Source organism: Puma concolor, chromosome A2, assembly GCF_028749965.1.
Source record: "Puma concolor isolate L17-30 chromosome A2, mPumCon1.1.hap2, whole genome shotgun sequence".
Taxonomy (NCBI): Eukaryota; Metazoa; Chordata; class Mammalia; order Carnivora; family Felidae; genus Puma; species Puma concolor.
In genome coordinates, this window is record NC_141668.1 from 5250995 (window position 1) to 5266386 (window position 15392).

General features: G+C 37.2%; 1 protein-coding gene across 6 annotated transcripts in view; it reads left to right on the forward strand.

Moving 5' to 3' along the window:
• The window catches only part of KMT2C (lysine methyltransferase 2C), a 288984-nt gene that overhangs the window by 173944 nt on the left and 99648 nt on the right, over positions 1-15392 (forward strand). For all 6 annotated transcript variants that reach the window (XM_086685695.1, XM_086685705.1, XM_086685722.1 and 3 more), the window contains 5 exons: positions 4390-4559; positions 5018-5169; positions 6249-6362; positions 7137-7214; positions 9659-10371. In XM_086685695.1, coding sequence (XP_086541821.1) covers positions 4390-4559; positions 5018-5169; positions 6249-6362; positions 7137-7214; positions 9659-10371 — 1227 coding nt within the window. The remainder of the gene's footprint in view (positions 1-4389; positions 4560-5017; positions 5170-6248; positions 6363-7136; positions 7215-9658; positions 10372-15392) is intronic.

Sequence of the window (15392 nt, forward strand, 5' to 3'; positions counted from 1 at the left end):
AGCCCCCAGTTGTTTGGATTCTTGGTTATGGAATAGTCATTTTTCTGAAATCCTGCATATCTGAAAGAGACAGTTGTTGCCTTTAGACTACCACAAGAAGTTGTTTTGGTATTACTTTGTTTTATAACTTTTTCTTTTTTATGTTGTGGAAACTCCCCCCCCCCCCCCCCCCCCCCGTTTGTGGTATCGCAGAAGAAAACTTTTCCTTTTTTTTTTTTCTTTTAAGACATTCACTTAATTAAAATCCTTTTTTTACTAAGCTTTGGGATCTTCGTTTTTGTCAGTTACTTGGAATAAGTTGTTTTGAGACTGTATCTGATTGCGGTTCTACATTAATTAGTGTTAACTGGAACACGCTGACCACGGTCAGTCTCTAGTCTGGCCAAAGAAAAGGTCTAAGGAAGTGTTGGTTAACTTTGCCTTTTTTTTTTCTTTTTCTCTTTACATTTGCCATCTTTACGGTCTCTTAAATAATCTTCAGTAACATCTAGATAATTTTGTTTCCTTCTTAAAGTAAGGAAACATTATCATCTTTGCTGTCCTTTTCATTATCTTGGAAAACGTCTTCAGAAGTCTGGGTGTATTTCTTGCCGCTGTTCTCTTTTATCTTTGTCTTGCTTGCCCTCTTCCTGATTTGCCGTCTATAATAGTCTGCCATGCTCTTTCACAGTGACTGAATCATGTATAATCTTGCTGAGAATACATAGTTTTGTTTTAATTCTGCTCTGTGGAGGTATTAGAACGTGGGTAAAAGATGAGGCCGGGGAGTCAGCCCCACTCTTCTAGTGACTAAATACAGGATCTTTGGCAAAGTGTTTTACTTCCTTAAGCCAGTCTTTCTCCCCTAGAGAATGTGAATAGAACTTCCCTCACAGTGGTGTTGGATTTAGCGAGGTGATGCCTGTAAAGTGCCATGTAATGCCTGAATTAAGTACCCAAATAATCATCGTGGAGTTTTTCCACAGGAAGTCTTATCCACTGTGCAGCTTGAGAGAATGATCCTCTTTCTCAACTGCCAAATGTTTTCATAGATGTCTATAGTCTTTTGTCATAATTCATTCGTTTATTTAACATTGGGACGCCTGCTGTATGTCAGGCACTGTGCTGCAGGTTCGAAGTCTGCCTTTTGGGAGGGGGCAGACTAGTGAGGCTGCTCACGCTGAAGATGGGGGGCTCTGAAGACGGGGGTGGTCTTTTTAGGAACTTTATTGTATACCAGTCATTGTCGGGTAGGTTCTTTGTCTAGTTTCTTTGTCAGGAATGCTTGTGTGTTGACACATCATGCATTTTTAAAAATTATTTTGAAATAATTTCAAACTTTAGAAGTTGGAAAAATAAAAACACCCATATGCCATTTCCCAAGATTTACCGTTGTTAGGATTTCAGTATCATTGTGCACCCTCTTTCTTTCTTCTCCTTCCCCCAACTCTTTTTTTTCCCTGAACTGTTTGAGGGTTAAGTTATATATACCGTGCCCCCTTTACCCTTAAACACTTCAGTGTGTATTTCCTCGCAGTAGGGATAGTCTTACAGAATCACAGCACAGGCTACCAATTTCATATGTTTATATCAGTGTAAGTATTTTCATCTAATCTCTTATCCATATTTCAGTTTTGTCACTTGATCTAACATCCCATATAGCATTCGCCCCCTCCCATGCAGGTTCCAAGATCTGGTCTAGGGTGAGGTATTCTGTTTAGTTCTCTGTTTGACTCTTTTAATCTGGAAGTTTTCCTAAGCCCTTCTCTGTCTTTCCGATATTGACATTTTTGAAGACTAGAGTTCTTCCCCATATACCTGTTTTTGTTTTGTTTTTTTCCTCCAAATAGAACTTGTCTCATTTTGCCTTTGTCTAATACTTCTTCATAATTAGATAGTCACGTGTTCTTGGTCAGTTGACTGTATAAGTGACGATGTGCCCTTCTCGGGGTATCCCTGCTAGAGGCACGTGGTGCTTATCTCACCCTCATAGGTGACGTGAATTCTGACAATTTGGTTAAGCTGCTGTCAAACTTCTTCACTGTTTGTTTTTTTTTTCTCTCGATGTAATAAAACATATGAGAAGATAGTTAAGACCATGTGAATATCTTGCTCCCAAGAGCATTTTTATGATATTTCCTCCAAGACCTTAGGAACCCTTGTTTGATGCATTTTTACCTGTTGGTTTTAAAGGGATGCTTTTGTAGCCCTAGCATTTCTTGGCATTTACCAGTCAGCCCTCTGCACTCTACTATAAGCAAGAACTCTCCCTTTTATTACATGCCACAATTATTTGCTTATTGTCAACATTGAGAAATTTCCATTATTTTCAGTAATTTATAGTTCTTTACCTAATTCATTTTACACTCAGATTGTCCCATATTTGCCCTTGGTGGCCCTTCAGGCTGGCTTCTATGGTTTTGTGACATGTCCTCACCATTTATTTGAATATTTCCATTACATTTTGGCGTAACAAGATGTCCCAAGCTCATCGTACACCTTCCTGCTCTGCCGGGGGAATCAGCCCACTTTTCCATAAGTGGGTCCGGTTCCTTTGGTGGAAAGTGGGCGCGAGATGTGCTCATTGCTATGGGTGTGTTTGTTTCTTTGTCTTTTCAGCAGATGGGACAGGAAATACATCGTGTGTAAACACACACACATATGTATACAAATAAATGTGTCTGTACTCACACATGTATAATTATAAATGACAGTTCTGAGTAGAACTTTTTATATAACTTTGACTTTTGAAAGTATGTTAATATCCTATATATTTTTAAAAAAATAAGAAAAAGGGAATAAAATCTGTTACTGAGAGCAAGCCGAGGTAGGTTTGTTTATTTGAGCCGTTGAGTAAATGTGTTGGTGTTGTTGGGATGAGAGAAGAATACAGATACAAAATGAATGGGAGAAAGCAAGAATTCAGTGGGAGGGGTCAGAACTGGAGTCACTGGTGTAAATTCATTATTTATAAATTATGTACACGTGAATATGTTAATTCTTACCTCTTGAACCCAAAATTGTATATCTTACTTTGTTATGTTCTTTTATTGAATTTATGATTGATTCTCTAGGATTTTCCAAGTGCTATCTTGTCATCCAGGGATAGTTTTGTTTCTCTTCCTGTTGTTTTCATTTGTTTCATGGTTTACATTGGCTTCAGAACCAGGTTAATTAGATAGTAGTGGAGGTAGGTGGCATCCTTGCTTTCTTCCTGACCTTGGTGGGAATGCCTCTAGGGTTCTCCACTTAAATAAAATGCTGGCTTTAGGATCGGGATATGTATGTATATCACATTTAGAAAATACTCATGTGCTTTTATTTTTCTGAAGAGGTTTTTTTTCTTCTCTCTCTCTCTCTCTCTCTCTCTCTTTTTTTGTTTTTTTGTTTAAGGCTTTACTTTTTTTCCAAAGGTTTTTTTCAGCATCTGTTGAAATGCAGTCATTTATTTTTTCTTTTCAGACCTAATAATATGTCAGATTTTATTAATAGATTTTCTAATATTTAACCATTCTTGCATATCTAGTATAATCTCCATTTGCTCATATTTTATTCAGGATTTTTGCCTCAAACTATGAGCATATTTGTTTTAAAACTGTAAGACTTTAGCGAATTGGTGGTTCATGCTAGTTTCTCTTTTTTTGATCGGCAAATCTTTCATACTCAGCAGCTCAGAAAGTACAATTCCTTTTTTTCCTGGTGTCTTAGATTGAAAATTGGGGTGGATGACGAGAACTCACAATTTATCAGCCGTGTGCCCAGGATTTTGAGACGAGTTGGCTAAAGGTGCAGGAGAGAGTTTGGCAGGGTTCTGGCAGGCCTTGCGCTCTGTAACCAGTCCTGCTTCGGTAAGGACAGGGCTTCCTGTTTGAAAACGTGAGAAGCCGTAATTGGATTTTGATGTGGAGAGATTACGTTCACACTTTCGGACTCCAGGTCATTTGGAGTGGGTCATGCTAGTTCTTTCGTGCGAATTCTTGTTTTTAGTCCCTGAGCCACCGACAGGCAGATGAAGTACCGGTGTGTTTTCCCAGCACGGAGTCGAACACTTAGTTCACAGAAGCTGCCTCCTGATTCGGGGATAGGTTTTTTTTTTTTGGTTTTTTTTTTTTTTTTGAAGTTTGGGTTGCTATGTTCTTGGTTTTCCTCCTTCCTATTTATGCTTTCTTGGATGTCTCTAGCCCCTATTTATGTTTTCCTGGAGGTTTTAGTGCAAATTGAATGATGTCTCCTCAGATGTTCAAAAACACACTGCCTTTTCAAAAACATACATCCTAAACGAGTGTCAAGAAAATTAAAGCTTAATGTATAATGTACGAATGTTTCATTGATTTCAAAAAGGTTCGCACCAGAACTGCAATACAAATGCATAACAAACTGTTTTTGTTTTCATTTTTTTCTGGTGTTTAGAATTGCAGAATATGTGTAGAGTGTGGCACACGATCTAGTTCTCAGTGGCACCACAATTGCTTGGTATGTGACAGTTGTTACCAACAACAGGATAACTTATGTCCTTTCTGTGGGAAGTGCTACCATCCAGAATTGCAGAAAGACATGCTTCATTGTAATATGTGCAAGAGGTAAGAAGACACAGTTCTCCCACTGAAGTGTTTTGTCAGTTCTTCTGTCCACGCGATCATTTGTGCTGTCATGTATCTTTGAGCTCCAAGCTTTTATCACTCCAGTAATCCTTTTAGTACTGAGTACTGTTAAAGATGAAATGAAATTACATATTTATGAGTCTGGAAGGCAGAAGGAAGGGAATGGGCGAAAGACCTGAAATGAGCATTGGGAGGGAAAAGTAAGGAGGAAATAGTTTAAAGATATGGCAGTAAAAACATGTGAACACCTTTGAATGACATCTAAAAATGCCAGTTCCTTTTCTAGAACCTTCACCACTTGCCAACCCCTACAACCTCTCTTCTATTACCCTTAACCCTTCCTGTACCCAGTTTTCAGCAATTGCCTCTTTTTTTTTCCAAGGTAGTAACTTGTCTTTAAATTAGAAAATTTTATTTAAATATATTTCTCACTGCAGATGGGTTCACTTAGAATGTGACAAACCAACAGATCACGAGCTGGAGTCTCAGTTCAAAGAAGAGTATATCTGCATGTATTGTAAACACTTAGCTGCTGAAATGGACCCCTTACAGCCAGGTGATGAAGTGGAGATGGCCGAAGTCACTACAGGTAAACTTGAGAATTTTTGTTTCTTTTTAACGATACTGTGCCAACCAGTCACCGATGCATTATTTTAGTAATGATGAGGGAATCCTGTGTATCAGATCCCATCTTAGTCTTAATTTCTCAACCTTTAATTTAAATGTGCAGGTGATTTGGGTCATCTCTGAATCTGATGGCTGACAGCAAATCCAGCTCTTTTCCACCCTTTTCCTAATAGTCGAATTCTAGGACCGGTGCCTTACTCCAGCTGTGCTCTTGGAGCCAACAGAAGTTGTCAGTGTTTGGCAATATGACCTAGTTCGTACTTTATAACCTGGGATTATTTCACTCCAAGGTTTAGTTTAGTGGTTTTTGTTTTTTGTTTTTTAAGTTTATATTTATTTTGAGAGATACAGAGCAAGGAGGGGAGGGGTAGAGAGACAGACAGACAGGCAGAATCCTGAGCAGGCTCCGAGCTTTCAGTGCAGAGCCCTATGTGGGGCTCGAACTCACGAACTGTGAGATCGTGACCTGAGCTGAAATCAAGAGTTGGACACTTAACCTATTGAGCCACCCAGGCACCCCACAAGTTTTAGTTTTGTAATGTCCTTCTTAAATGTTAATTCATATATTTTGATCCCCAGATCAAAATAATTGCTTAGGTAATTTTAGTAGTATACTGTTGTTGGTTGTAAACATAATAACGAGTTTTTTGGTGGTAAAGAAAACAGATCTGCTTACCAGACCATTTTTCACTTTCATCAATATGGTGACTTTTATAAAGTCCTATTTTATCATCTATGAGAAGTTTAAGTAGATGCAGCTTAATTATTAATGTTTTTTTGCCAAGATGCCATCAGTATACAGTTGTGCAATATCCTTTTAAAATAATAAAGTGCCAGTAACCTTTTAATTCATAGTTTCCATGTTTTTTTCATTAACATGTAAAATGTAGATATGTATTTGGTTGAAAAACTTAAAGCGTGGGGAAGAATTTATGGCATTTTGGGTGGTAATTTACTCTCACATAGGAAAGTCATATTTATGTAGTTAAAAAATCAGGGAAAATTTACTCTAAGCTAAAGAATAAATAATTTTCTCTTAAGATTGTAATAATGAAATGGAAGTTGAAGGACCTGAAGACCATATGGTATTTCCGGAGCAAGTAGTTAACGAAGACATCAGTGGTCAGGAGTCCACACCTGGAATTGTTCCAGATGGTAAGAATGTTTTCGGTAATGGATATAATTTATTTTCTGAAGAAAATGTATATGTACGTTGAATATGTGAACATACACTAAAACTTTACTAAATAAAAATGAGCTACGAGTGTAGTCATTTAGGAAATTGTTTTAGAGAGGAGTTTTCTAGTCAAATAACATTAGAAATTAATGGGAGAAAGGACTTACTTAGTAACCAGAGCATTACTGATTGTGAGATGTTTTGTGCTGGGATAATGAAAAATTATTGTTTCAGATGGTCTCAGTGGTTCTGTTGAGGGCATTTCAGTTACTTCCGTGATATTTTAATAAAGCTTTTTACAAGATTGATAATAGCTATTACTAGAGAATCTAGATTAATGAGAGACAAGGTTGGGGGAAAACTACTTATTAAATTTAATCTTGGGCTCATCTGACAGTCTGGGATTTTATGTGAAATTTTATGTTATATAGATTGTGTACATAAAAAGCCTCAGATTTTGGGGGGGATTGAGTTTTATGTTTAACAACTTTCATTAAAAGGTATAATTACATAAGATGTAAAGTAAAAAAAAAAATAAGACAAAGCTATCTGTAATAATCTTGTCATAGTGCATCATCAGTTTCCTGATTTCATCATCATACCCTACTTACTACTAAGTAGTATGTTTGGTGTTTATACTGATAATTGGCATTTGGCAGTGGAATAAAAATCTTCCTGAAATTACTATCGAGGTAGCAATGTTACACAAATTTTGACTGCTTGCTAGAGATTCCATAAATGTGTCATTACAGCAGTTCACATCCATACAGAAGAGCAGCTGAAGAGTAATTCACCAGAAAGTCTCGACACACATGATCTTCTCATTTCTGGTAAGCATACTTTCTACTTTGATTGAGTTACAACATAATATTTTTATGACTGCTATGCAGATTTGGGTCATTATCAAGTTAATTTTTCAAATGAAGTATCCCAAAGAATTGTTTACTATTGGTGTATATACATTACAGTAATGAAATCTTTTAGTTAAGTGATCCTTTTCTTAAAAAGAATTGGCAGTTGGGGTGCCTGGGTGGCTCAGTCGGTTAAGCTCAGGTCATGATCTCGCAGTCCATGAGTTCGAGCCCCACGTCGGGCTCTGTGCTGACAGCTCAGAGCCTGGAGCCTGCTTCAGATTCTGTGTCTCCCTCTCTCCCTGCTCCTCCCCCGCTCATATTCATTCTCTCTCTCTCTCTCTCTCTCTCTCTGTCAGAAATAAACATGAAAAAAATTAAAAAGAATTGGCAGTAGATTTTTGTTTTTAATGTTTATTTATGTTTGAGAGAGAGAGAGAGAGAGAGAGAGAGAGAGAGAGAGAGAGAGAGAAAGCGTGAGCGGGGGAGGGTCCGAGAGAGAGGGAGACACAGAATCCGAGAGGGAGACACAGAATCCGAAGCAGGCTCCGGGCTCTGAGCTGTCAGTACAGAGCCTGCACTTGATCTTAGCCAAAAGGCCGAGAAGCGATAGTACAGAGCCTGACACAGGGCTTGAACTCACGAATCATGAGAGTCAGATGCTTAACCAACTGAACCAGCCAGGTGCCCCTTATTGGCAGTAGATTTCTAAAGGAGGTTATATTCTCTGTAGAGCTTCTAAATCAAATGTTCATTATTAAGCAAGTTAAAATCCTCAAATAAGACTAGTGGTGGAGCATAATAGAATTGCTTGGGATATTGAGCATGTTTAAATTTTTTTTTTAAAGTGTTTATTTTTGAGAGAGAGCATGTGCATGGGGAGCAAAAGCTGGGGAGGGACAGACAGAGGGGGACAGAGGATCTGCAGCGGGTTTTGCGCTGACAGCAGAGAGCCTGATGCAGGACTCAAACTCACAAACCCTGAGATCATGACCTGAGCTGAAGTCAGACACTTAACTGACTGAGCCACCCATGCACCCTAAGAATGTTTACATTTTTATCTTAATATTTCTTGCCTAGGACAGAACAGAAAGAATATGGTGGGGATCTGTATGTGTGTTGCGTGTTTTCTTCTTTGTCAGGGACACTTGGGGTGGACTTTCATCAGCCATAGTTTAGGCTTCGTGTAGCATTTAGGATGAGGTTTTCCATGGAGTCACTCAAATGATGGTACTATGGTCTTAAACCCCTAAGTGTTCTCCCATTATTTATATGTAATTTTGTTTTAAAAATCTTTTTTTTTATCGTTTTTTAAATTGTTAAGTATTTTTGAAGCATTTTTGTGTGTAAAAATATTTGGTATGATCAGATCTGTTATTTGATGATTTTTCCTTTATCCTGAACTGTAGTCTTTCAGGGAGTAGAAATAAGGAGTAGGATTTCCTTTTGATATCAGAAGATAAAGCACAGTCACCATAGTAAATAGTAAACGAGGAAATTAATATCTCAATTAATGTAACTTAGAAATTACCTAGATAGTATTTGAAATAAGTGGTTTTTATCCAGTGATCTCACTGTATAGAGCCATTTAGGACTCGTGTAAATTGGGTCTCTGACTTTATTTTTAGGCAAGTTTGGGTTAAAGGCTTAGTTAGCACACTAGCGTCCTGATTTAAAATTTATCAGCTAGTGACTTCAGATATTTCCAATATATAAGTATGTTTATTGACTTGCTTAGCTTTGACAGTATATTTTCTTTTGAGTGTTTGATTATCGATGATGAGCAAAGATTATATTTAAAAATGTGTATGTTGGCAGGTGCAGCTAATAAGCAAAATAAGTCTTTTCTATCTGTGATCATTACTCATTTGAGACTGCAGAAGCTTTGTTTACATCTGAGGGCCTGGTATTGCAAAATACCTTTGTATTGTAGGCACTTATTTACTTGGGTGCCTCATTTATTTGGCTGCGAAATGAGTATAACTTAATCTACCAAGTTGTGAATCTTTTTGAAAATGTTCAACTTGTAAAACATCATTTATGTTTAATAGAATTATATTAGAAATTCTATTTTAATATTTTTACCAGAAGTTAACTAAAACTCTGGGGATCCTATTAAGGTGATATTTTTGTAAGTTTTCTGGCCTGATCTGTGACCAGTTCTAATCCATAAATCCTGGTGTCCTTTGGCCTTAATTAATTAACTTAATAATTGTTTTTCTTGAAAAATACCTTCTGATTTAATTCAGGGTTTAAGTATAAGTGTGCTTTGGAAACCCTTTGTCTCCCCTCTCTCTCCTTTTACTGCCCATGCCTATTATTTTTAAGCCATAAAGCTATAGACATTAATGTCTGACTTCTACTCATAGTTAGAAAATTTTACATTTATAAGTACATTAACATAAATATTCCAAATTTTATAGAATCCTCCCAAGACAAAATGAATCCTGCATTGGAAAATCAGATTTCTCAAGAAGCCGATAGTGAAACAATGGAAATGTCTTCTAAAGTGATGCATATTTGTGATGAAAATCAAAATGAAAACAAAATGGAAGTGACAGAGAACGTTGACGTCCTTACACACCAGATCACTGTGCGGCACGAGGATCTGCAGCTAGAGGAACCCAAAATGCTGGCATCCGCAGAAGAATCACGGCCTCCGAAATTGTCCATTGAATCTGCCACGGGTCCCCCAGAGGCCCTAAGGTCCCCGTGTGAGGAAAGTACTTCTTTATGTTCTAAGGAACATTTGGCTGTCGAAAGGGTACCAGAAGCGATGGAACAGAAAGAAAGTTCTGAATCTTCCTCTGTGTTTATGGACTTTGAAATGGCCCCTGTAGTTGAGAGTTGTGTGAAAGATGGTTTATGCCAAGAAGACAAATCTGTAAAATTACCATCGGAGACAGAGTTGTCATTTTCGTCAGCAGCAGGCGTAAGCAAGGCAAATGCGTCTTCCTCTCCACTCTCTTCAGACTTGCCTTCCCAGGACACACTGCATAGCTACCCTTCAACCCTCAGTGCTTCTGTTGGAAACATTATGCCAACGACTTACATCTCAGTCACTCCAAAAATTGGCATGGGTAAACCAGCTATTACCAAAAGAAAATTTTCTCCTGGTAGACCTCGGTCCAAACAGGTAGGGTGATTTTAATGATACTGACAGGAAAATATGGTGGATCAATTGTATACAATAAAGCGTATGTGGAGCTTGGGTTTGGAGGGTAATTTTTTCCTATTTTCAGGTAGAACTTAGATGTAATGCTGATCCTGAAGTGTTTCGGCTATTAAAAAAAAGTTTTTTTAATGTTTTTATTATTGTAACTTTTGAGAGAGAGAGAGAGAGAGAGAGACAGAGGGCCATGGTGGGCGAGGGGGGCAGAGAGAGAGGGAGATAGAATCCAAAGCAGGCTCCAGGCTCCGAGCTGTCAGCACAGAGCCGGGCGCGGGGCTCGAACCCATGAACGGCAAGATCATGACCGGACCTGAAGTTGGACGCTCAACCGACTGAGCCACCAGGCGCCCTGGCCATTTTTTTTTTTTTTTTTTTTTTTTTTCTTAGAAGCTGTTAATGAAGCCTACTTTATTAAACTTGAAGTGATCATATTCAGAGTTTCCACTTAGTTGGGACATACAGATGCAACCTATTTGATTATAGTTTCTAATAGAAAGCACTTAAAAGTCTTCTTAAATTCTGTGCCATGGTGATGAGAGAGTCTTAAAAAAAAAAGACCCAGTAAAACATTAGGTATTCTCTAAATAACCTTTATTTTTCCCCCTCTACTGTATTTGTTCATTGATATTCTTCTTTGTCTTATTTCTAACTGCTTAAGCATCATAATTTACTGAGGGAATTTTTCCTGGTGGGAATTCCTCATTTTGATTTTTCGGTTAATTGCTAAGTGTTTTTTGTGGGTCTCCTCACCCCCCACCCCCGCCCCAAGTTAGGACTTCAGTTGTTTTCATGGAAAAATCTTGGAGAAGTGCAGTGTTGATCTTTAGGAAGTATGGGGAGCTCTTCCCATGACTTTTAAGCAGTGTGGATTCTACCCTTTAAGGGTAAACTCCAGTTCTTTTTAAGTGTATATAAGTGAACCACTAACCACAAGGCAAAGCGAAGACACTGTAGCTCAGATTTATTTAATCTACAAAATGTCTCTTTTCTGAAGCTGCTGCAAAGTGGCAAGATATCAAACGGTGCAAAAGTGCTTAGTCACAATGGTAGCCTGAAGTTTCCAGTCTTGTGATTTGAATTGCTTCCAACAGTTACAGCTGGACTTTGTAGGAGTAGTATCCTCTCCATCTTGATCATCCAGTTTTGGAATCCTAAGACAAGTAGAAAAATAGAATTTTATTTTATTTTATTTTATTTTTTTTATTTTTTTATTTTTTTAAATTTTTTTTTTCAACGTTTATTTATTTTTGGGACAGGGAGAGACAGAGCATGAACGGGGGAGGGTCAGAGAGAGAGGGAGACAGAGAATCGGAAACAGGCTCCAGGCTCTGAGCCATCAGCCCAGAGCCTGACGCGGGGCTCGAACTCACGGACCGCAAGATCGTGACCTGGCTGAAGTCGGACACTTAACCGACTGCGCCACCCAGGCGCCCCTAGAATTTTATTTTAATGGGAGAATCAGTCTCCCTTAAACAAATTCCAGATGTATTTTAGTTTCTAAAGACAGCAACTTGCACACCCAAGGCAAAGTAATTGCCCTGTGGGACTGAACTGTTTCTCTGTGGCGAAGATATGCCCAGTAAACTAAGACACCCCGTATGTGGCTTTGTCTGAGTATTTTCTGTCATGTTCTGCTAAGAGAGGTTTTTCTTCTGAAACCAGTTCTCCTCTTCCTTACTCTCTTCTTTTTAAATAATTGTTATGTAATAATTATGTAGTTTGGGCTCTGAAAAGACTTGAGCAATGAAGATTTGAGCCTCAAATTGAACTTTGATTCAAATATTTATGTTCTTTAAGGATATCGCATCATAAATATTCCTGTCAAATTTTATTCTGTTTCTCCTTTTTTGTAGACTTCTGTTCCAACTGAGAAACCATGAGGTTTATTTTCTGTTGACTTGTATTCCACAATCTATGTGCATGTGAGTCTGAGTGTGGTAGTGTGTGTGTGTGAGACTGTCTTCCAGGTTTATCCCATTTCATATGACCCATATGTTCATACTTGCTATTGCTCCTGCCGTATTCTCTCTCAGTCCCCAGTTCTGGTGGTATTCTGCTTTCTGTAGAGTTGCCCTTGTCTCATGACTGCTCCTAATTTGCTGCTAATCTCACAAGCAGTTTGTGGGAGGGTTTAACTTCCCCATTAGCTTGGTTTTCATTGTAGAGCAAACAGCCTTCACTTGGTGATTCTTAGCTTGCTAAGAATCGGGAGGATGCATTGGCTAGAACAAGATAGCTCTTTAATTTTTTATCATTGCTGAGGTACTGCCATCCTAACTTCGAGGGAATATTCTGGTGTGTATCCTTGTGTTGGAAATCCTGAAGCCCATCGTACTGTTACGTGAATGTCTTTAGTGTCAAGCATTCCTGTGTTGTATCTTTGGTTTCATTTAGTGTTTACTTTGTATATTGTTGGCAGTGGGGATTGGCTGTGAAGTGAGATGCAGGTTCATGGCAGTGCTGGTGACACAAGCAAGATTCTTTGGTGTCCAGCTGTGTTTTGATAACATCACTAGCATTTTTCCATATTTTGTTGAGTATCATCAACTCTGGTCTTTACCAGCATAGTGGAGGCTATCCTAACCAAAGAACTGCACATTTCATTAGTTAAATTCTGTGTCACAGTGGTCAGACCATTACGTTTATCTTAACGGTTTTCTAACCTTATGTGAGCTTTTCTAAGAATTTCCTGAAAAATTAAATGAATAATTAGAAACAGAAAATGTGAAAGCTTTAAAATTTGATGTGACAGCTAATGATTGGATTATTAAATGTTTTCTGGAGAAAGGAGTTCGTCAGTAGAAGGGTAAGCCAGTGCTATGCAATAGAAATATAATGCAAGCCTCGTGTATCTACTTTTAAAACTTCTAGTAGTCCACTTAAGAATTAAAAATAAGCAGATAAAATAAATTTTAATGTTTTATTTAACTTAACGTATTAAAAATATTTTAGCATTTCATCTGTATAAAAATTATTAATGGGATATTTTACGTTCACTTGTCTCGCTCAGTGTTCAAAATCTGGTTTCCAACCAAGTACATTAGAAGTGCTTACTTACTAGCCTCATGGCTAGTGGACACCTTATTGGACAATGCAAGGAAAAGCATTTATAAAAATAGGAAAATTTTAGTTCCAGAAGGAGCTAAATTTAAAAAGAAATACCATCTGAGTTTAAGATTGATAAATTACAAATGGTGCTATACTTTCACTGATTTTAAGGACGGAAGAAATATTCTGCATCCTCCAGTTGCCCATAGGACACATTTTAAAACAGATTATAAAAACCATTTGTAAAAAACAAACAAGCATTTGTTGTAGCAACAAATCACTGTGTATTCCCAACATGTATTAGATGAACAATATATACCCCATATGTATGTACACATATATACTCCTATATGTACACATATGTAGTATATAGGTAAGAGTATGTATGTAGTGATACTGGAGTATGGATGGATATATAAATCACTATTCTGAATCTGAGATGTCAGGGCACAGAACATGGAATCTATACAGGATTATTTTACCTTTAGATGAGATTAATTGAAGTTTAGAGTTTGTATTGTGGCTTTCATGTGGAAGATTTATATTCTTTATATTCTTTTTTATTTATATTCTTTATATTTATATATATTTATATTTTATTTATATTTATATTCTTTATTCTTTATATTTATTCGTTATATTTATTTATATTTATTTATATTCTTTATATTTATATGGTTGTGGGTAGAAAAAGTTTTTTCTTTTTTGTTTTCTTCCTCACTTAAGACACAGGATTTCACAAAGGAGGAAGAATTACAGACATGGTAGGTAGTTAGGAGAAGGAAATTGGTGGAACACTGACAGGAAGCCAGTTGGAAATGGTTTCATAGAAATGGTCCCAGTGAACCAGTTGGCTTTTCTTTCCTTCATCCTTTATTGAAATTACTCATTTACATATATTTTAGTGTTTCAGTTCTCAGTGTCTTCATAGGTATATTCTACTTTGGGCCTGAGGTTTAGAAAAGTGGTTACTGGCCTCACTGCATGTTGTAATTTCCTGGGGAGCTTTACAGCCATGTCGGTGTGATGACCCCACCCTGCCCGTTAAAATGGCCTCTGACTGGCGTCTTTCTCCTTACCCTTGGAAGTAGAGTCCTGAATTAGAGAGAGACATGGGCTCCTCAGTGTTATTGTTACGCATGAAACACAAGAAATGCTCTTAAAAAGTGGTGGAAAATAGGATGGAAAATTTTTTTTATTCAGCATATCAAATAATGTAATGGGTTTTTCATTTTCTGTTTATTTCTCTTATTCCACAGTTGTATTTATCCATTGTAATTCAGAAATTCTGAGATAGTAGTGATCTCAGCCTGTCTTCTGTCATTTACCCTATTCGTATCAGCTTATTTTATGGAAACATAGGTAATACAGTCATATGTATGACTTGATCTGCCTTAGACACTCAGGTATTAAGCGATAGTATTGAAAGAGGTTATTGAACCTATGAAAAATATTTCACTGAAGTATTTTCTTTCCTTCATAAAAGTAAATGTAAGTACTCAATTATAATTTGAAAAATTTCAAAGTCTAAGAATTTTTTCATTTTTTGATTTTCTCCATTTTTTGTTGCTAACATCATACATATGGAAAACTTAGGAATTTCTGTTAAGTTCTAAGACTGATATTTATTGAGGGGTTCTCCGCGAAAGTGAAATTTCTTCGGTATAGTGGGTGTCCAAAGGTAGTGCCATAACCACTTTTCCATTACATTGTGAAGTGGATATTTAATTTTTTATTAATTTAACTAATTTTGTTACAAACCATAGAATTTTATGACATACTTGTCTAATGTAATAGCAATTTAAATGAAGTGTTTCAAATTAACAAGTCAGTTTCATAATCTACTCTGTGAGAGAAAAACAAACCTTCGGAGTGGTGAGCTGTAGAGGATTGTACTTTTGTCAACAATTCATTACAAGGAAGCAATTTTTTTCTCT